Genomic DNA, 22,290 nt, shown 5'->3' with positions numbered 1-22,290 from the left:
CAGTGGATATGCTCTCTCTTCTGTTCTAATCCTTTGTTTTAAACATAAGATGGTTTAAAAAAAAAAAACAGGACCTTGCAAATTTGTTAACATTTAGCTGAGAGTATATATGTAATTCAACATGGCTGCCTTCTGTTGACGTCACTATATTCAAAGTAGCTGGGTCAATTTACTTACAAAGTTTTTTTGTCGTTGTTTTGTTTACATTTATCCACTTTCAGGTTACAATCTTTCTTAAATCTCGACACCGAAATTATTATTTTGTTCACTCAAAAATTCAATCGTCATTAACAATTAGCCTTTAGTGAAGCTCCGCCCCACTTAGTTCCTGTTGCTACCTCAAACAAGCTTTACATGGCAGCTGTCAGTGCAGAAACCACATCGCAACAGTTACTGATTAATTCACAGGAGACATTTGTCCATGTTTGGTTTGGGTTTTGGAACTTGGATGAAGTGAACCCTGTTGTTTATCCCTTCAGGACGCCTTGTATCACTGCTGCATGAGCCCCGGTAACATCGTTTGACCATTTAAATGACTTAAATAGCCCAGAAAAACCTTTCCTACTAGAACAGTTCAAAGGTTGTAAGCCTCCGCGGTTTGAGCCGAGCCCGTCGGACAGACACAAAGTGAATCATCCTCGTTGCAGAAATCAGGGCAGCTTCTCTTTCATCACACAATCGACTTTTTGATCTCATCACACCACCTCATCTCTTGCTTAAGCGTGTTGATGGCGGTATAGAACGGACGGGGGACGGATCTACTACAGTTGGACATTCCCAGATCGTCCCCCCATCCATTCCGGAGATTCGTACCAGCAGCAACAAGCAGCAAACGCTTTTAGCCAGGCAGCGGTAACAGGCGGTAGACGGCGGCGTGGCACCGCAGCCGTCAGGTCAGTACCCACGCGCTCCATCTCCCTCCCCTCTGATCACCTGGTCCCTGCTGTGTGTGTGTTCAGATCCGAGCCGGCGGGTTCGAGTACTCCCCCGGGACCCTCCACATCTACTCCGACAGCCTGCTGACACTCCCCGCCATCATCGGCATCGGCGGGGGCGGCGGCCTGCTCCTGTTGGTCATCATCGCCGTGCTGATAGCCTACAAGAGGAAGTCGAGGGACGCCGACCGCACGCTGAAGCGGCTGCAGCTCCAGATGGACAACCTGGAGTCCAGAGTGGCCCTGGAGTGTAAAGAAGGTAGGCAGTGAAAAGCAGAAAGTTCTCCACAGTGAAGCCCCATTAGGGAATTACTAATGTAATGGCGAGTGCATTAACGTCTTTTCATCATCAAATTATGTGTTTCATCAGCAGAAGTGATAAATCGGTGACCGTTTTTCATAAACCGGGGAGTACAAATGAACAGAGCAGCCAAAATCAATAATTAAAAAAAAAAAAATGTATATATTTAAAGACGGAATGTAAAGCAATTTAAAGGTTGCTTTTATCCACTCTTTACTGTCAAACCATTATACACCATCAGTACAAAACTGGAACCTATGGCTGGCTTGCTTTCTGTCTTGGGTTTATATTTCAGTATTTTATCAGGACAAAGACATGCACACTATTTTGCGATTTTTAATATAAATTTTTTTTAATATTGTGTCAGTAATCTCCTTCGACTGGTCACAGCGGGTTGCCTGGAAACCTGACAGCGCTCACAAAGCAAATTATTCCCACACATGAGTGTATTAACAAAGGTGTTACAAATGATCATGCGAAGGTAATTCTACCTTTAACATTTACATTTTCTATAGTGTGCCTTACTGCGAGGCTGTTCTCATTAAATTACCCACAAGTCTGAGGCTGTTCTCATTAAATTACCCACAAATCTGAAGAATCTAATGACGAACACTGCTGCCACACTAAGTACTTCCTTCATTTACACCCTCCGACAAAGGAGCTAAGATAGCTAAAGATGGAAATATAGCTCAAGTCCTGTGATAAGACAGTAGTTTTGGTGAATTTCTAAAGGTAATTTTTGTAGAAACATAGTTTAAATTGACATTTTATAGCTGAAACTGTTGTCTTGGAGGAATATGTGGAGAGATTTATGAGTCTGTGTAAATGTGAATGAAGCTGCGGCGATAGAGGAAGAGGCGCAGATCCTGTGATCAGTACCAACCGCGGGGAGTCTGCAGGGTTTGTTTACTGAGGCAAGTGCATAAGTGTGTCGCAGCTGAGTCATTGCACATAAAAAAAACGGAGCTTATTTATGTAGATACAAAGCTGTATTAATATTATACGCACGTAAACAGAGGGAGCTAACAGCCGCGTTCCACTGAAGCGGAGTCGAGGCAAACCGAGCGTTGTGGTTTGTACAGCGTCAACGTGTTGATACGACAGGAAACGGCACACTGATGAATATAGAATTGTAAAATAAAAAAAACTACTTGCGTTCAATGTGAGTGGGGGGGGGGGGAAGAATGCGATCATGTGCAAATCATTGTAATCTCCAATTTCATTAAAAATGGCGATAAATCTGAAATATGGAAACTGAGGAAGTTTGCTGGATTTGAAAATTATACACCCTCGTTTTAGATTTGATGGTATTTGGAAGCATTTAGAGGCAGCTGGGAAGCGAGGAGACCAACTGTTGTTGTTTTGGAATGTTTTCCCACTTTTATTCAGTAAAGTGATTTTCCTCCTTTGTCTTATTGTGTGAGTTGAGATCTGGAGGGTCATCTTAGCGTTCCGTGCCTTTTTACTACAGAAGTAAAAATACAGAAGTTGTAGTAATTGCAGCATTTGGATTTAGCGTTGCCCAGCTACATTTAGCAGCAAGGAAACAGATTTTACAGTTTATTTGGCTCCAAACTTGTTAATATTCATCAACATAAAACAGGCTATACGCTAGATACATTTGAAATGGGTGGAGGCCAATGAGGAGTATGAAATGGATGCCAAGTGTTAAAGGTCACACATTATAGAATCTTTCAACAATTTCGCAAAGGCGTCAGAGGTCCAACAGCATTGAATTCAAAGTCTATTTTCAGTTTTTCAGAGCAAATGGTTTCCCTGTTCACTGGTAACCCTTGAACATCCCTTGTGGCTGCTGAAAACAGAAGTTAAGAACCCGAATGAAATACGTAGCTGTTTCGAAGCGTCTTGTTTTAACATATGCTGTTACCAGATGCTGAATGAAGTCGCTCACCATTTAATAGGGAAACCAGTTAAAACTGACAAGTCCAAGCAATGTCGTTTAACCAGTTTGAACCAGAATCTGACAGGATTATCTCACCTGAAGGAGGTGAGATAAAAAATATTGTGTCTAGTCTCGTCATAGTGTTGTTAAAGTTACTAGCAAGTTGCTAATGCTAGTTCCTGCTAATTGTAAGGCGAACTGTTACTGTTTCATATTAAACTGAATCTATTCAGTATATCATTGAGGCAGTGCTCCACGACCAGAGGGAGTGGTTGATTCCCATGATGTCATGAAGGGAAAAAACACTGAATCGCCTGTATGAGCACACATACAAGGGAGGAGATGAAAGACTTTCTTCACTTCTTCACCTCGTACACAGGCTATGGAGACACACGTTACTGTTAGAAAACCATTAGGAAGTACATTTTGCATGTATAGGACCTTTAATTCCAATACGTTGAACGAAAGTATAAAAACAGAAACTTCAGAAGCACACACCTCTTTTTTCTTTCACACGTCGGTATAAATGAACCTTTATGAGTAAGTCATCTTTTCCATGTGGACGAACGCACATCGATGCCGTTCCACATGCTGCCTTCAGATCGGATAACAAGATTGATAGACCGTCCTTCTAGCCCGAAGAACACAACATGATTAAATATCGTCATGTATTTACTCATCAGATCAACTTACTCTTTGCCTCAGTCCATTTAAATGAGTTGGGGTCCACAGACGAGAGGAGCAGTGCTCAATATTTATCTTACCTGACCGACCAGAACTCATCCTGTGGGGATTGAGAGGACAGGACCGCATTCAAACAGACAGTTATATCAATATTGTGTACGTGTATTTCTTCTACATTAATTAAGACATTAATAGGATCTAACACACGGCTGCACAAACATGCACACGTACAACCTCTTTCACTGTGGAAGTACTCATAAAGTAAACGATGGATATTCTATATAGTTGTTTTTTACACGCCTAATGCAGCGCCGCCTGAAGACATGGACATCCAGTATTAGTTTTCAGTTTAATGTGTCACATGCAGAGGTTTATCTGAGTTTTATTTTGATGGTTAATGACGTAATTCCATTTCTCTTGTCACACTTCACCTCTGAATTCATCAGCAAGGTCATTTAATTGATTGTGACACGCTCGTATCTTTTTAAACCTTCAAAACAGACATTATATTTAGATATTTGCTAATATTCCTATCTGTGGAGTCTTTGCCATTTTATGTGGGGGGGTCCCTTGTTTTTAAAAGGAAAAAGAAATGTGAAACATTAGGACATCTAAGATTTTTTTTAACCTTTACACAACTTTTTTTTTTGTCAGACACAGTATTGACTGTGTGTCTCCATTCTAATTGTTTAGCAGGGATGTACAACCTATTGCAAGTTTGGATATAATCAACATTTAGCAAAGAAGGGACTGAATTATGATCAATTATGTTTATGTGTGACGTTCTTCACATCAAAAATATGAAAGAAGAGGACAGATGATCACAATTTATTCCTAGAAATGCATCAAAAACAGTCACTGCACAAGATGGAGAACAGAAAAAAATGCCGGTGCAAATTAGGGGCAAGACAAAGAGCACTGATATTCAAAAGGAGAAAGACATTTACGTCCTCTGCGAATGTGTTTATCGCCTGTTCACCTGATTTTGGTCCAGCAATTATACAGATTTGCTGGTTATTAGATCTTGACCTTCAGTTCTGATTCACATTGCACACACTGCACCGTAGACAGCTGTTGTTCCACTGCAAGCCTGAAACTGGAAACGTTGACGTCTGTTTTGACGGCGGCGGCGACGGAGCGCGCTTTCAGAGCCGTCAGTCATCCGGGAGTCCGCGGCACGAGGGCGAGACCGCCTGAGGAGAGGCAGGAGGAGCAGGCTGGGCTGTTTGAGGGTAGATGGCGTGAGAGGGCACGAGGGCAAAGCAACCAGACGATTGTTTGCGGGGAGGCTGAGAGAAGGAAGGTAAGAAGGAGGCGGTGGCGGCGGCTGGATGAGTGATGTAAGGACGGCCCGGGTGTTTACACTCGCTATAATGACACGGGGCCTGGTACAAAGTTCTAATATGATTACACTACACATCTTGACACTGGAGTCACAACTCTATCAGCCGCCAAGGACCGGCTGTCAAACAGCGACCGAAATAGCATTTGATATAAGAAGTGCTACATTTTCACGGCCGCCGCTGCTCGCACCCTCGCGGCGGTGACATTTTCAGAGGAGTGTCGCTAACCTCGTTGCATATACTGTATGAAGTGGGTTGTTGGTTTTTTTTTTTCCCCCGAAAGAAAAAAAAATACTGAAAAAGTCCGCCTTATTTCTGCACCGATGAAAAAGTCGACATTTAGCTGCAGTGACAGCTTCTCGGGAGTGCGGCGAGGTTCCCGCCTCCTTTCCAGGAGCGTCCCCGCCCCGCCTGCTGCACTCCCAGCTGGACGGCGGAGGCGAGACGGCGCGTGGCGCCAGAGGAGCAGATGAAGTGGGCGTTCCGCTGTGGGGAAGTGTGTGTGAGTCTTGTCACACCAGCCGCATGGGGGCCCCGACGCTCCAGAACACCTTCACCTGCCGGGTCCAACCTACCAAAGTGCAAAGGCGTCATTGTTGGGTGGCTTGTATGCGATGATTTAGGTGGAAGTAAGTTGAGTACGTTTACGTCGACAAGCGTTCGTTCTGAGGATCCTGAGAGAAAAGAACCTTTTAGTTCACAGAATTAGGAATCAGACTGAACGCTAACGTCCAGCATGTTGTTCTAGCAGCTATGAAAACCAACTGCACTGAGAGTCAGAGAACTATCTGCGATACGAAAATCTTCTTATACCGAAATAAAGATTCAGAAAATGTAAACAGTCTTTAGATAACGTGAATCGGCTCAATCTTCGTTCCAGGCTAATTCAAACTGCTGTTGCCTTGTGGTACCTACACAACACCGTTTCAAGAAAACGTTTGCACGGAAATGTCAGAAAAGTTTTTCGTTGTTTGACCACTAGTCGCTGCTGCTGTTTGTTTTTGTAATGAAACGGCACACACATACACGCAGAGAAGAACATTCTAAAAACATTAACATTGGAGAATACGCAGACATTCGTATGGACAGAAAGATGAAGTTGGATTGCTAGTATAATTATAAAAGGAGCAGATCTTGTGGAGGTGGCCGCTGGTGTAACGCACGAGGCTGACAGTAGAAGTTTTGTATGGTGAGACATCAGACAGAGTTTTGGTTTTATGACTTTGTCCTGCGTTTAACCTGCTGAACTCAGCTGTTTGTTGCTTCTGATGCCACATCCGACGCCATCATTCCACTTCCAATCAAGTCAAACACCTGTTCTCCTTCAGTTAACGGCTTCTAAATTAGCCAAAATTTCAAAGGTTTACTTTTTTCCCCCCCCCCTAATCCAACGACAGTCCTTTGGGCAAAATGTCAAATTCCTTCCGAGCAGCCATTGCCAACATGTTTTATCAGCATTTACAAAGCTAATGTGCAACATAAACTCTGTCTGAATGTTGTATTTCACAAGTGAAACAGAAATGGAAGCATTTCCCTCCCCTGGCATCACAGACAAACAAAAGGGAACCAGTTCATTATCTTCCCCAATGCTGGTGGCCTGCACAGCTGCTGTTTAGAAAAGGTTGTCGTCGTCTTTCCAACTGCCTGATTTTGCCGTCATGCATCATTTTAAAAGACCTGCCAGCCAATCAAAACTTGGTTCCCAAAACCATATTTTTGCCATTTCTGCCGGCGCCCTTTTGAAGTGGAGCCATTTACCATCTGAGCAATAAATAAGGCTGATTAATGGGTAGAGGAGAGACGAAGTGGAGGAGAAAATAGAGTTGAGAATACGGGAGCAAACCTGCCTAATTTGTACCCCCTCAACTATCTCGCCCTTCAATAAATTCCCCACCACTGTTTTGTCTTCAGTGTGATTAACCCGCATCCCTAATCCTGCGCTTCTTGTTTTTTTTTTTTTTTCAGCCTCACTTCTTTGCCTCCCATTTTCTTTTCTTTTTTTTTCTTTCTCCTTCATCTCCTCGCTTTCCTCGTCTCGCCGTCTCTCTTTTGGACCAAACAGTCCAATAACAGCTGGGGGAAATTATGCATGAATACTCATCCGTCGCTCTCTTAATAATTATCCACTCATGCATTTAATTGACTTTCCTTTTCAGGAACTTTGTTTTCTCTCCCTGGTTTCCTTATTTCTTTCCCCCCAATGTCATTGTTGTTTTAGTAGTTTCTGATTGACATCTCCCAGACTAAGACTTTCGCGGATGACATTCAATTTACTTAATTCCTAAAGTGTTCCATTGAAATGGGCTTCAATTTATATATTCTGAGTTAGAAATGCAATTAAAAGTAGATTTCAGTCTTTTTCAACCTGGCGCAATAACTTGTGCTTTATGAAAAGTACTTGAATAGATAATTCTGGAGTCATTATTATGATTTAATGTCCATCCGTCCTTGCATTTGCCCATTCCTCGGTCCTGTCTGTATAGTGGTTCGCATTTACTGCTTCCGTGGGTATCTCTCTTCATCACCGTTGACCTTTATTCCTCAGCCTCACTGCCTGACTCCATTTCTAAGACTCCTCCACCCGATATTATGCACTATTTGCACTGTCTGTCTGTATTACCTCCCCTCCGTAGGGTCTGGCAGACTCCCTATCTGGCCCATATGTCTTGTTTATTGTGTTGTCATCATGTGGTCTTACACTTTCAGCTAAAGCTTTTTGTCGTTATCGACGTATCCATCTTCGGCATCGCAGCCGTGAGTTTATCTGTTACGAGAGGGGAGCGTCAGTTACTGGGCTTTTCATAAAAGTATTGAAATAGAGGTCATCTGTTTAACAGACTGGTGGGTCTTGCTCGCAAAAACTGCCTGAACGTGTTTGTCAAGGCGCTGCTCTACATCACTAACCGTGGCACCAATGTGCTGGTTCTGAAGGTCGACGTGGCAAAATGTGCTACAAAACTGTGGAGCCTTGATGTGGGGGCCGCTGGTGTCGACGAGGCGGGTATAGGGCAAATATCCACTTCCAATTCCCCAGTGATGCACCTCTCAGCAGTATCTACGACACACAATACCCTTTTCTTTTTTTTCTTTTTTTTTTTTGACCAAGGATGATGAAGCCATGACTCACTCTATTCTGCCTCGAATTGGCTCATACTCACTCCATTCACTGATTTGATTGGTTCATTTCTATGTTTACACTGCAGCGTGAGGACTGACAAGCCAATCAGAGGCAGAGTAGAGTTGCTCATGAGGAGGCAAATATTGTTAGCACATGAATTATACTCAAATTACATGACAATGATTAAATACTATGGATGGATTTGCACTAAACAGAGTAGCTTTGCATGCTAGTTTAAATATAAAAGAAAGAAAGAAAGGAAAAAAATTTACATTTTTACACTGTTTTAAAAGAAGGCAAAAATGTACCTACTTTTCCAATACACCACCGCTAATCCTTCATTTAGCTGCAACAAGTATGTCTGGTAAAGCAATTTTTCATTATTCCAACCTGAACTAACAAGTAGTTTGTTTACATGTCAACAAAACCCACTTGATGACCGCACGTCAGCTTGCAGCGGTTAGCGTGATTGCTAGCAGGATTTGCTGAGTCTTAAATTGTTTTCATTTCTGCGGTACAGTTTTACACTCCTTGAATATATTTGGATAGTGAAACATACAGTAGTTAATAGGTTGTGATAGCTTCTCTAATTGAAGACTCTTTGGATCTTTTTTTTTTTCCCCCTCAAAAGTCAGCGCTGTGGAGACGGCTCGCAACGGCGTAAAAGTTCACCAGAGTCAGATTCAGTTAGCGTTCAGGAGACGGTTCATTGATAGTGACAGGCCCATCCAAACGAATTGATCTTGATGCAAAATTTCAACAAATTAAATTGTGGTGTGATGGGGCCTTTCGGAGCAGCTTTCCCTGCGCAGTGTGGTGCATTCACGCGTCCGCTAGCAGGGCAAATTAGGACTTCATTGATATATCAAGGCAATCTTTCCATTTATTAAAATCTCTGCAACATTTATGATATTACAGAGCAGTAATGCAGTGAGTGAATTTCAAACAGCTTTGACATTGAAGAAGCTCATTTAAACTAAAACACAAGGTTTTAATTTATCTCTGAGCTTTTTGTTCATCATATAAACTTTTTTTTTTTTTTTTTTTAATAGTTGAGCTTGATATTTCTGCTTTTTTGTCAAATACAATAGACTGAAACCACATTTAAGCTGAAACCTTGAATCTTTCTCTGACAGTTCAAGCAGGTAGCAGGCGTGGACTTGTGAAGTCATATAAAGGATAGTTTAGGAAAAACATTATATAAGAAAGACAATGAGGCAAAAAGGCAGCGAAGTAACAAAGGTATATGGTCTGTAGAAAACTGTCATGAAGAGATTGAAATTCAAACAAAATGTACAATGATTCCAACACGAAACGGCAACACTGACTAAAATGATACAGACATTTCGAAAGAGAAGAAATGACTGGCGTGGCTGGACATTTCAGAGAAAGTCCATTGGAAGGAGATCTCTTCAAAATGCTTCCAATGAGAGACGAATGCGGTTAAAGAGCAGTATGATTATCTCAGGATTCATCTTCTTTATCTCTCGATGTCTCTTTCTCTGCAGCTTTCGCCGAGCTTCAGACAGACATCCACGAGCTGACCCAGGAGCTGGACGGAGCCGGGATCCCCTTCTTGGACTATCGGACGTACGCTATGAGGGTCCTGTTTCCTGGGATCGAAGACCACCCTGTTCTCAAGGAGATGGAGGTACGGGTCAGTACACCACCGGCCAAAACTCGCAGCAAACTAACCAATAATAATCAACCGCAGTCAAAGAATAATTCAACTAACACCCAGAGCAGCAATAAAAAAGAGTCGTAGCTCAAACACGGAACAGTTTGCAGAGAAGAGTCGGTCAAATGCGACGGATTCAAAACACCTTTCGGGCTTTTCTTGCCTGATTCATCAGCAGCTTTTTATCCAGCGACGGGCTTCATCAGCAGCAGGAGCCTTGAAAGGTCTCACGATGCGAGCTGAGACGAGCTCCAGACGCTGTTCACCTTAAAGCAATCACAGAGTCTATAATTTACCTTCTTCGCATTAATGCATTCAGACCATTTCAATGAGAGCGAATGACTTTTACAAGAGCCCCGGTATCGTCATTAGTCCGATCTCACATGGGACCGACACTCACTATATCCTCCTGATGGAGATAAGAAGCAAAGTGTTGCTCTGATTTTGCTGAAAAGAAATGTTACATAAGACATTTCAAAAGGAAATGTCAGGGAGCGGGGCTGAGGGGGGGCGGAGAGCAGGAGGATTTGAGCCGGCAGGGAGAATGGGACTCGGGGTTAGCGGGATTGTTCCCTGCATTATACATCACACTTAAGTTACTAATTGAACCAGTACATGCAACCACCTTGTCAGCACAGCCGGGTGGAGATAGTGAACTTGATTTATCAAGACGTTTTACCACCGAGACCAAGGGAAGTAGAATTAATCGGATGTCAACATAAACTACTCTCCTCCAGAAGCTTGTGGGGGGGGGGGGGATCCAGGAGAGCCAACGCTTGTAATCAGCAGTATCATTAAGATGTAGAATCTGGTGCTGCTCCATTGACTTTGATTGGAGCGTTGACTTTTTAGAGTCGAGGAATAATTTGTTTGACCTTTTACAGCTTAATTTAATCGCTCTAATCCAGAAAGTGGATTTATATTCGTGGAAGAAGAAGAAGAAAAAAGCCCTGAGGGTGGTCTCATAGCTGTCACTTGTGACTTTTTCTCTCTTTTTTTTTGAAAATTCATTCCCAGTGATTCATTCTTGGTTATTTTTGAAACAAGAGCCTGTTGTGTCTCCCCTCCGAGGGCTTCTCGGCTTCATCTTCAATTTACTGAAAAAGTCTGAAGGTTGGCGAGGTGGCTGCAGAGTGTTGACCAACTTACTGAAACTGTACCGAACCACTTTGTTAATAACGTGTAGAATGTGTGCAGGTAGAACATTTTCTAGAGTTTGTAAAGACATGAGGAGAATGATTGGAACAATTTCATTGAAACACTGGAAACGCTGCACTTGATGTCACACCACTAAGTGCTGCAGTGTTTCACTAATACAACCACCCACACATTTACACAGAAAACTGTAAACATTTAAGCTCCTTGAAACTGACTTCTGTCTTCACTGTCTTCAATGTGTAAATCCACTCAGGATCTGGCGTATCGCAGTAATGTGTGTCTAGTATGCAGATTATGGTGTAGTAAATATTAGTAAAGCTGTGGAAATTATAGTAATAAAAATAATAATAATCATAATGATGATGATGCACACCTGCGGTAACTGGGACTTAAGCGGAACGTTCAATTCAAAGAAGTGAGCACAAACATCTGGTATTTAGCATTATGATTGTTGATCTTCTCACATAGTTGCAGGACTACACATTTCAGAAAATTTGTGTTTTCCCAACTAACTGTTGCTTAAAAAGAAACAACATCATAAAGATACAAATGACAAAATTAATATAATTCAGATGCGTTTTCCCTGTTGGGATGGTGAGTGGGACATTTAAAAAATCTTGCTCTCCAGTTCTCATCGCCTTCCAATCAAACGCAGCGCAAGTCTTACATATTTACCTTGTAAGTTCGTCCTGCACTTTTGGAAAATGGTTTCTTTAAGAGGCAGGGTGCAAAAGATTTGACACGGGTGCACGTATTGTACACAAAAAGCAAACAGTTCGATGATAGTGTGCTACTAATTTAGTTACCGTACTTTGCTGTTGATAAGCCGTGTGGACAACTGGGGTTTTTAAGGGTCAATGAGCGTCATGCTACTGATGCATGTTTGATGCGTTCAGGTGCATCACGTAACTCCGACATCTTTTTCTTTTTTTTTCCTTTTGAATTCAATGGATGCGGTTTATATTCCGGTGTGCTCAATAGTCCGGAAATCATGATGACTACGTGGCTAACCATTTCTTGCAAGAATGAAAATTTACCAGCCAAAAACAGATGCGATTTTGGTGAGAAACAAGGGATACACACTAAATTTCATCTGAAATGTTCTCGTAAGCTTTTCTGTTCATGTGTGAGTAGATTCATAACAACGGTGAATTCCAGGGCCTCTGTGCCTTTGGGCTTTTGTTATTCACAGGTCGTCAAGCTTCTTGGTAAATGTTATTGAATATTAAGAAGGTGTGTCAAGTTGCGCAGAGCAGATGGAGCCAGAGAGGAGACGACCTCATAAACAGATCTTGTTTGATTACTGTAACTTCATTTCAAATGTGATGGACAGTGATCAGAAGACAGAAGTGTCAAACACGTCAAAATGGAATTAAAATAGGCAACGTCGCACTCGAAATATCCTTTTTGGCTGAATGCAGAAGGCTTTGAGAGCTTGTTATACACACATCAGCAGTGTGTCCCATTGTGGCCTTTATCATTAAAATACAGCTGATATAATCTCTGTGGATTGATAACAGATTTCTCATCATCAGAGCTCAGCAAATCCAGGTATTTAGAAGAATGTAAAGCACAAGCCTTGCTATTGTTTGAGCCTCGTGCGTCTTTGGCACAAAGGGTGGGATAATCCAAATGTTTGATTGATTCAAACCCTTTTTGCCTGAAGCTGTTTCTATCAGCATTGATAATTCTCCCGCTTCAGGAAACCAGTCGACCTCATGTTTGTATGCAGCTGTGTGGGTGCAGGCAGAATTTGCTCTGTTCCTCCTGCCCTGAGATGAAGCTTCACCAAAAGGAGAAGAAACTAGCAGTCTTTTGTTCTCCATGCACGTGGAATATAAAGGGGTAGAGATCTTTAAACCTCTCAATCAAGGAAGACTTTCCTCTATTCGCGCTAAAAATGTCGGCAGCTTGCTTCCTCTTGTTCTCGCCAGTTATCTCGCTTTCCAGGGGAGCCTTTTTTTCACTTTCACCTGCAGTGTCGTTGGATGTGTTTTGGAGTCTGTCAACAGGGGACACACAAAATGTGTCTTACTATTTTCATTTTTGTACCTACGTTTCTGACAAATTGTAGATTTTCTCAAAGTGCAGCAAGTGTGACGATCAACATCGCAGAAATCTGATTTTCAAGTACAAAACCTTAATTTGAATAGGATTAAAATGATACTTTTAATAAAAAATAATATTCTTTCGATGCATGAAATTACGCAAAAGCTCTTTAAAAGGCAGTGGAACTGCATTGACAAAGCACAGCAGAGGCGTCATCATGCAGTAGTGCTGCCTTCCTTACTGGAACAATACGATAATATTAAGATCAGTGATACAATCTGAGGACGACCAAGACATTGTAGAGAAAAGCGCACACCCAGAAATACGTTTTTCATATCTGAGATATGCTGACATGGATTAAATGTTGCAACAACCTCAAAAGACCAAGATGGTACATCACTGACGAGATGAAACGTTGAAAATAACTGATGTCATGATGTTTAATACCAAGTGACAATTCCATGCATTAGCAATTCAAATGGCACTTTTTTTTTTTTTTTAACCTTCTACTTTGTTTTCCTTTTGAGATATTAGCCTGTTTGCTTTAAATGTATACAAACTGGGACTGTTTGGCCCTCAAGACACCCAAAACAACCACAAAAGAATCTGGACATTCACCAGTATTGGTCCACTTGTCCTTCCAATGAAACTCGGAGCACGTTAAGATCTGCTGACACGCCATCCTAACAGATCATTAACACTCCCAGAGTGGAAGCGTCGCAGAGACGGCCGGTGCAAAAAGGTGCATTAAGCTTTTAGGAGGATATTAGAGAGCGTGTAGCTGCTTTTGAAGGTCCTTCAATTGAGCACTGGAACTCAAGGGCTTTGGACATTTGCATTTATAAGTGAAGATGTCCTGTATGTAAAGCTTGAGCAGCAGCCATGCAGGCAGGTAAAGGGGGCTTACGTAGTTTATTGTTGTGTCTAGACGTCCGTCCTTCCTCTGTATTTCCCCCGAGGGATTGCTGGTGTAATCCAATGACCTGGGTAAACCAGTGCTCTGGCTTTATTGCTCTGTGTGACTGCGCTCTCCCTTAAGCTCGACACACACACACACACACACACACACACACACACACTCACACTCACACACACACACACACACGTGCACGCAGTTCCGCAGATATATGTATGCTCTTTAAATCTGCCTCAGAAATTCCATGAAGACTCCGGTCGCTCACACACATGCATCACCATCTGTCTCTATCTAATCTCACTCTGTCTTGCTCGCAGTGTCCTTTTTGAAACACACACACACACACACACACACACACACACACACACACACACACACACACACGCACGCACACGCATGCACACGCACAGTATATTCACCCCGGAGGCCCAAGAATCTCATTTAGCACTTTACAGAGAGGCACAGACACTTTATTATGGCGCATCAGAAGAGACAAAGAATAGATGTTGCAGCGGATGACAATAGAAGGGAGGGGTGTGTTTGATGTAGGTTTGTGCGCGTGAGAGACAGTAAGAATTTTTTTTAAAAGAGAGAGAGAGAGAGAAAGAGAAAAAAGGCCGCTGGAGTGAATGGTGGAGTAGGTGAGCGTCACAGAGCCACTCTGTTGATAAGTACTCACAGGCAGGGTACACCTCGGTCACCAGCCCTCAACACACTCCCACCATGCCCCGGTGCCTCTCCCCCTCGCTTCCACCCCTCTTCATCTTTCCCGTCTGCCAGCAGCCTGTCTCTCCTCTCACGCTGTTCTGGTTCAGGACAGTCAGATTCGACTCCTGACACTTTTGAGGAAAGTTCCTGCCGACAGAACAAAAAGCGGAGAGTTTCCACCGGTTGCCGGAGCATGGAGTTCAGTTCAGGGCTTGGTGCAGCTCGTACCGTCTGACAGTGAATGTAATCTTGATTTAAAGCGTTGATATTCGTACATGGCGAGTGTCAGGCAGCTGTGCAACCAAGACGGGGACGGGACAATTAAAAGTTCCCGATTTCGAAATCAAGGGGGACGCTTTGAGCCGTGCGATCCTCGTTCCGTATGTCATGGTTGAGTCGCACCGGCTGCTAAAACCATTTGAGGTGAACTGCGCGGCACACAGCAGGAGCGGGAGGAGCCAATCAGTGTCATCTCGCCGCCTAACGAGCCAATCTCAGCCCATCATACAGCGGAGAGACTTGTTTGCTCTCGGAGGCCCGGAGTTACACCTACACTGTTTACGCTTTTGTTTTCAGTCTGCGGTGTACAACGGTGTTGTTGACCCCTGATCCATTACATCAGATAGTATAAGATGCAGCGCATTAGGCAGCATTCAACATTAACTGTGCATTACCTTCCCGGGCAGACTGATTATGCTCAGTAATTAATAATAACATAGCATCGCATTATTTCACCTGATGGTATCGTCGCATCGTTGCATTAGATCCAGTAAAAGCATTAGAAAGCAAAAGATGCACCTGTAGGCATCATAGCTTCAGATTGCACAAGTCGTTCCTTGAGCATTAAATAAGATAATAAGTGCCCAGGCAATCGATAGCATAGTTTAACATTAAATTGCTTGAGGTGCGCCGATAGCAGGAGACAGCAGTGGATCACAAGAGATGCATCTGTGGCATGTATCAGCATAAAGCGGATTTCTTGCTTTAAGCAGCATACGACAGCATTGGGTATTGTTTTATTTAAGAAAACTGAACAGTGAAGTCAACAATTTAAAGTCAATCTACTTTAACCACCAGACTTTTACATTATACGAGGAAGATCTTTCCTCCTGTACGACCTCTGAATGGTTCCCAAGCTCTTCTTTATGCGGCGAGTTTCTGCTGTCGTGTGATTGTAGCGTCTCTTTGGTTTCATCGTGTAAAGAAAGTCCTCCATCGACTGTGTGGAGTGCCCGCTGTAACTTGCCCCTTCTGGCTTCCTGCAGGTCCAGGCGAACGTGGAGAAGGCGCTCACTCTGTTTGGCCAGCTGCTGACCAAGAAGCACTTCTTGTTGACGTTCATACGGACTCTGGAAGCTCAGAGGTTCGACGGCTTGCCTGAACACGTTTCCTACGCGGCGGTTGCTTTTTCCGCCGCTGAACCAAACTGCAAATTGCATTTGTGAAAGCGCTTGTGTGTGAACGTACTTCCAGGTCCTTTTCGATGCGGGACAGAGGCAACGTGGCGTCTCTCATCATGACGGCGCTGCAGGGAGAGATGGAGTACGCCACCGGGGTCCTGAAGCAGCTGCTGTCCGACCTGATAGACAGAAACCTGGAGAGCAAAAACCATCCCAAACTGCTGCTCAGGAGGTGAGGAAGATGAGGGAGAATGCTGACTGCGCCGTGGGACTTACAGCAGTTCTTCATGTCCGCGTGCAGCTTATTGAATTTTTTTTTTTTGCGGGGGGGGGGGGGGGGGGGGGGGGTTTGTTTTCAGACCCCAGCATGAGCAAGTAAACATCCATCTTCTTTGTAGATGGCTTCTTAGTAGGCTGAACGTCTGATTCCACTGGAGCAAGACGAGCAGATTTCCCAAAATGCACCGTTTCCTCTCGTGCCGGGACTTCTTTGTGTAGCGAAATAATGGACAGAAGGGTTGTGTTATTGCAAAAATCTGGATCAGTACTGGAGTTGTGATTCATTAAAAAGTTGGGAATCGACATGTAATCAACAAGTAACACAGCGTTCAGCTACATGGACACATTCTGTGTCTCTTTAAATTATGGTCCCTGATTTAAGTTCACAATGCAATACCTTGAGAAAACATGAATTGATTCTGCAGCATTTAACAGTTGTAATTTGACACCAGCATCTCCTCCTTGACTATATGATAACCTGTCAAAAAGGACTATGTAAATGGTATGGTTGGATAGTCTATGTAATTGCAGCACACAAAGTAACATCGATTGGTGTGAATGGATTTCCAGAACTTGAGCCAGAAGTGTGAGTCATCAGTGCTTCTGCTTTCAGCTGCTTGTCCATTAATATCCATCCAAAGGTTGTTCAGCGATCATCACAGAAAAATTCCACATTTACAAAAAATAATCTCAGAATAGACGACTGTCTTTAAAAATCTGAAGCACTTTGATCAGTCTTGACAAACTTTACATGTTCTAACATCTGAAATGTCTCATATCTAGTTTATCTGCAAGTATTCCCCACCTTTATGCAGGTCTAATTGATTAAATCTAGGAAAGCATCCGTATCCAATCTGTGGTTCCCAATAATCCGAGATAAACTGGAGGTGACAGAGTGATTAAAACAGAAACTTTCTTCACTTTTTATTTGTACATAAATTACCTAAATTGCTTTGAAGCCGTGACGAAGGCTGTCGGGACGACAAGCTTAATCAGCGGCGGTACGACTGCTGTGGTGATGAAGTGAACTTTTCTTCTTTTTTTTTCCCCCCATCAGAACGGAGTCGGTTGCGGAGAAGATGCTGACCAACTGGTTCACGTTCCTCTTATACAAGTTCCTCAAGGTGAGGCGCTGTTTGCATTAAAAGACAATACAGGCTCGTTGGACACGACTGTCTGTTGTCTTCTAAGGGTTTTCCTGTTTGCAAGATGCACATCCAGTGGATCATCAAAGCCTCGCTGCAGCTTCTTTGCTTTTCTTTTCTTTTCATGTTTTCCCCACTCTTGCTGCCAAGGCGTCCTCCTTGAGCGTCACGTAGTTCCATCACTCTTTCAACTGGCGCCATTATCCCGCTATCTCTCTCTCTGCCTTAAGGTCATGCGGCTCGCCGGGTAGCAAGGGTGTCGGACGCCGCCACACCCCACCCCCGCTCCCTCCTTCCGCCCCTCTCCTCCTGTCCAAAAGTCTGATAACTGTTGCAATTCAATCAGTTGGAATTTTCTTATAAAATGTTGTCTTACTCTCTCATCTTGACAAATAAATAGTGATCATAATGCACACGTGCACGAAACATCAAAAAGATGAAACGCTTCCGCGCGTACAGCGATGTGGGCACGTACTCATCTCTTTGCTGCAACAGGCTTCATTATATCCTTCAAATGTAAATGTCAGCATACAATTAGGCGGCTCTAATAGAGCCGGCACGGTGAAGTTCCTGGACGAGCAACAAGAGGCGAAGGGAGGGGGGGGGGGGGGGGAGGTGTCAGAGCGGCGGCGGTGCAATGCGCGCCGGCTCCAGCTCGTTAGCAGCTGCCCTCCTAATTGGGCCAGACGCTAACGAGTTCCTTAAAGGCGGCGATATGAAAAGGCGAGGCGGGTGACGGGGGGAACGGGGGTCGTGTTAGTTGTGGGAGGGGGAAGTTTAAGAGCGAAGTGATGTGGCAATTAGCTGAAAGACTGGAAACCAGGGTGAGGCACAGGAGGGAGCGAGGGAGCTCAGCGCACGGCAGATTACGACGGTTTGTGTTTGATGGAAATGATTTGGAGCAAATGAAGGAAGACATCAGTGGAAGGGTTGGAGTTTTATGTACCAAATCTTTTATTTTTCCTCTCGTTTAAAATGTAATATCATAAATACCATAAATAGGTTGAGATGTTCCGGTTTTTTAAAATGTGCATTGCCAAATTCTGGAAATAAATGTTATAACATAACAGGATGTCCACAGTATGACGAATCGATGTTTAAATCGGATTCACAATTACACTGCAACGTTTTGCAAACGATGTCTGTTTACACGGAAATTGCAGAAACACTGAAAACGATGTTGTTTTCATGTTGGTTTACACAATTTTTTGTTTTTGTAATGAACCCACACACAGATGCAGAAAAAATATTCACTATGGCCGTGGTGCTCATGCGCAGCAGCAGCCGTTTCCATGGAGACAGAGTCGGAACGTTTTCAAAAAAAAATTCCAACTTGGGGACCATTTTCAGAAAGTTGCATTTTCAGTGGCTCCGATCGACGTAGACCTGCAAAACGCAGTGAAAGCTGTGTGTTTTTACTTGAAAGCATTCGTGTAAACAGGGTCTGAAATTCAGGTGAATCTACGAGAGGAAGAATATCGGAGCGACTGAATCCCGGTCCGGTGGCCGATATCAAAATGAAATTAAATGGGGGGAAAAAGAGAGAAAAGGTGAATTGCTGAGAGTGCTTGGAGGTTAGACAGATAAATTAGTACTTTACCTCATGCATCTCTCTCTTTCTTTCTCTCAGTCTCTCTCTCTCTCTCTCTCACACACACACACACACGGAGCCTGACGAGAGTTTAACGATCGGCGACGCGGCGCTCAGGGAGATGCTTCAGACTGAGTATCGGGCGCGAGGTGTCCTCGCTCTCCTCTAAAGGCTGCTGCTTCAGTCACCAGTGTTTTCCTTTCCTTGGGCCCAAGTGATGACTAATGACACTATTGATTGACAAGTGTCTTTGATGGAGGGGAGAGTGGGAAACATATTTATAACATCTGTGTCTGGTCGCATCAGCTCAACCACGAGAGGAGGCTGAAGAGATTTATATAACGCCGCTTTCACAAGGAAGACGTTTACGTAACGGCACCGCCGCGTCCTTCAGACTTCAAACCCTCCCGAAAAGATGCCTCAGAATGTGATGTCTGAAATAACATTCACATCAGTTTGATTTATCTTACGGAGGAGGAGAGAGCAGGGTGAGAAGAAGACAGCGTGGAGGGGTTTTAGACAGGTCATTTAGAGGAAACTAACCCAGAATCCCCCTCAAAGTGCAGGGAGCAGCTGTTTCTGCCAAGCAAAACGCTAAATTCAGCAAACTGATATCTGATTATATTATTGGTATATAACCAAATGTATCATCGACGCTTTTTGGAATGATCTTTTACTTCATCTGATGAGGCACAACTGCTTTTCACTCTGTGACAAAAGGTTGTTTCATTTAGTTTGCGTAGAACATCGTCCCAGAGTTTAAAGGTGTTTAAGACTTTGGCTTTTCATATTCTGAGTTTCCTCAACTCATATGTTAGTAATAGTTTGCAGTAGATTTCCTTGCACACTGTCTTGAACTGTCTGTCCAAACAGATAAACGTTCCCCAAGATGGAAGGTTCCTGAGGTCCTTGAGCTTTGCCGGGTACTCTTTTGTAAATCTACAACACAGACAGAGATTGCCAAAAGGACATTTCAACAGACTATAAGCAGTCAAGGTGTCATAACTGGCTTAATCACAATGCCAATATGAAACCAGTCAGACGAGCTTTGACAGAAAATATTACCAATAGAATTAGCCGCTGTTAGCTTAGCCTACATTGGCAATCGTCATTACTATTTGACAGTGCAAATAGACAAATAAGCTGGAATTTAGAAGCTCACAGTACTTGCAGCTGTTGTCTAAATGTAGAGGGAGGACAACAAAGGAGCTGACAATCTCAACAAATTGTTTAAACAATGGCGGTTAAGACCGCGACACGGCGCAACTTTAGGCCGTGGTCTTCCAGCCAAAGACAACCTGAGATAAAATTCAGGCAGTGTCAGATATTTGGTGCTGTGGCCTGCAACCTGTTTCTTATAATAACATGAGCTGTGTTGTGTTGGAAAATGTAAGAACATAACAGTAAATGCTAGTAGATGCTATCAAGTACTTGCTTCAGGCTGCCTTTGCAGAATCGGAGTCATAAGTTGGCCTCTTTCCGAGCCTCAGCTGCATCCATATTCTCCTTCTTCTCCTTCTTTGGGATTTCTCTCCAAATACATGAACGCCGCAATAACTACGACTCTATTGACGTTTATGTGTTATTATTACACAATCATATATTCACGTGCAATCACGTCGACTCGCGTTGTCGTAGACTATAATCCAGCTTGCGTTTTCATCTTGCAATCTGCACACAGCGAACTTCATGTGGTGGCCCAAGGTTTATTAGATTTGTGTCGTACCGTGTGACTCGCTGTGACGTTATAAGAATGTTGAAATAGACGAGCTTATAGGAGCCTTTAGACACATGGATGAGACATACTCCCCGTTCACCGTGTTTACTTCTGGTCTGTCTGTTTACTGCTAGTTTGTGTTCACTTGATCCAACAAAACTGCAAAATTGGCTCCTCTATCAATTTGTGATGTCACAAATCCTGTTTAAAAACTTTTCCTTCAACCTGTTAAATGTGACAACAGCGTTTTAGTTTGAAACTGTGTCGTAAATGCACATACATCACTCGGTAAAGTGAAACTAGGCGGTGGAAGAAAAACATGTTTTTAAGTGAAGGAGGTCTTTAAGTGCGAGTATTTTATCGCATACCTCCCCTCATCTTGCAGGAGGAACGCAATGCTCACCATTCCACAAGCGTCTCCCCTTCAATCAGTATTCTGAGCTGTGCCACATTTAAACACTTTCTGTTGTGACTGATTGCTCTGCAGACGTGTACAACACACATCAGACAGTCTGTTTTTAGGCCTTAGTTAGTGACACATTATGTAAATCAGGCAAAACGTGGCCCGGGAATACTTTACGCTTTAAGACGAACTGTCGATGTGTTACTAAGGCCCGTGTTGTTGTTGTTTTTTTCTTGCAATTTGCAAAAGATTGAAGTCTTCTGAGATATTTCATAAAAGCCAATGTTGCTGCTAAGTACCTTTAAATACTGTATTTTATACGTTTTTATTGCATTCTCTCTACGCCACAGGGATAATTCATGGGACCATAAAAATGAAAGGGGGTAAAAAATGACTGTGACTCACTGGGAGGTCTTCCTTCCTCAGGACTCCCAACAATTACTCCAATAAACGGATCTGAGAGAGGAGATTTGCCGCTTTGTCTGAGCCGCAGATAAGTGATGGGTTTCTGCCTCCTTTCTCACCAGGAGTGTGCCGGGGAGCCTCTGTTCATGCTTTACTGTGCCATCAAGCAGCAGATGGAGAAAGGACCCATCGACGCCATCACAGGAGAAGCCCGCTACTCCCTCAGCGAGGACAAGCTCATCAGGCAGCAGATTGACTACAAGACACTGGTCAGTAAAGTCGCCGCGTCTCCAGGTTCGGCTCGTCCGCTTCGCTCCGTGGGCCGTTAACTGCTGGTCACATTTGACGGGGAGTAAAGTTTGAAGAGCCGGCTCGTCAAATGTGGAAATGACCTTTAATGTTATCGTGTCCCTGACCCAAACCTGACCGTGGATATGATTCAGTACAAATGACGCTAACTGCCCTGGCCTCCGATGAGTGAAATCAATGTCATATTTGTGTGATTCTGTACGAAATACAACATATACCAATGTAGTGTTACTTATATGAATATCACC

General features: G+C 43.3%; 1 protein-coding gene across 2 annotated transcripts in view; it reads left to right on the top strand.

Annotated features, from left to right (window-relative positions):
* Positions 1-22,290, top strand: part of LOC308130274 (plexin-A1-like) — a 137,869-nt gene that overhangs the window by 97,745 nt on the left and 17,834 nt on the right. The window contains exons 16-21 of one of the 2 annotated variants that reach the window (XM_080496522.1): positions 960-1,194; positions 9,793-9,935; positions 16,059-16,156; positions 16,267-16,425; positions 17,530-17,596; positions 21,856-22,002. In XM_080496522.1, the coding sequence (XP_080352648.1) occupies positions 960-1,194; positions 9,793-9,935; positions 16,059-16,156; positions 16,267-16,425; positions 17,530-17,596; positions 21,856-22,002 (849 nt within the window). Of the gene's footprint in view, positions 1-959; positions 1,195-9,792; positions 9,942-16,058; positions 16,157-16,266; positions 16,426-17,529; positions 17,597-21,855; positions 22,003-22,290 lie in introns of both variants that reach the window. The other variant, XM_080496521.1, reaches the window with a different exon arrangement.

Source organism: Blennius ocellaris, assembly GCF_963422515.1.
Source record: "Blennius ocellaris genome assembly, chromosome: 5".
NCBI lineage: Eukaryota > Metazoa > Chordata > Actinopteri > Blenniiformes > Blenniidae > Blennius > Blennius ocellaris.
The sequence above is the reverse complement of the archived record's forward strand: the minus strand, read 5'-3'. Positions and strand labels throughout refer to the sequence as shown.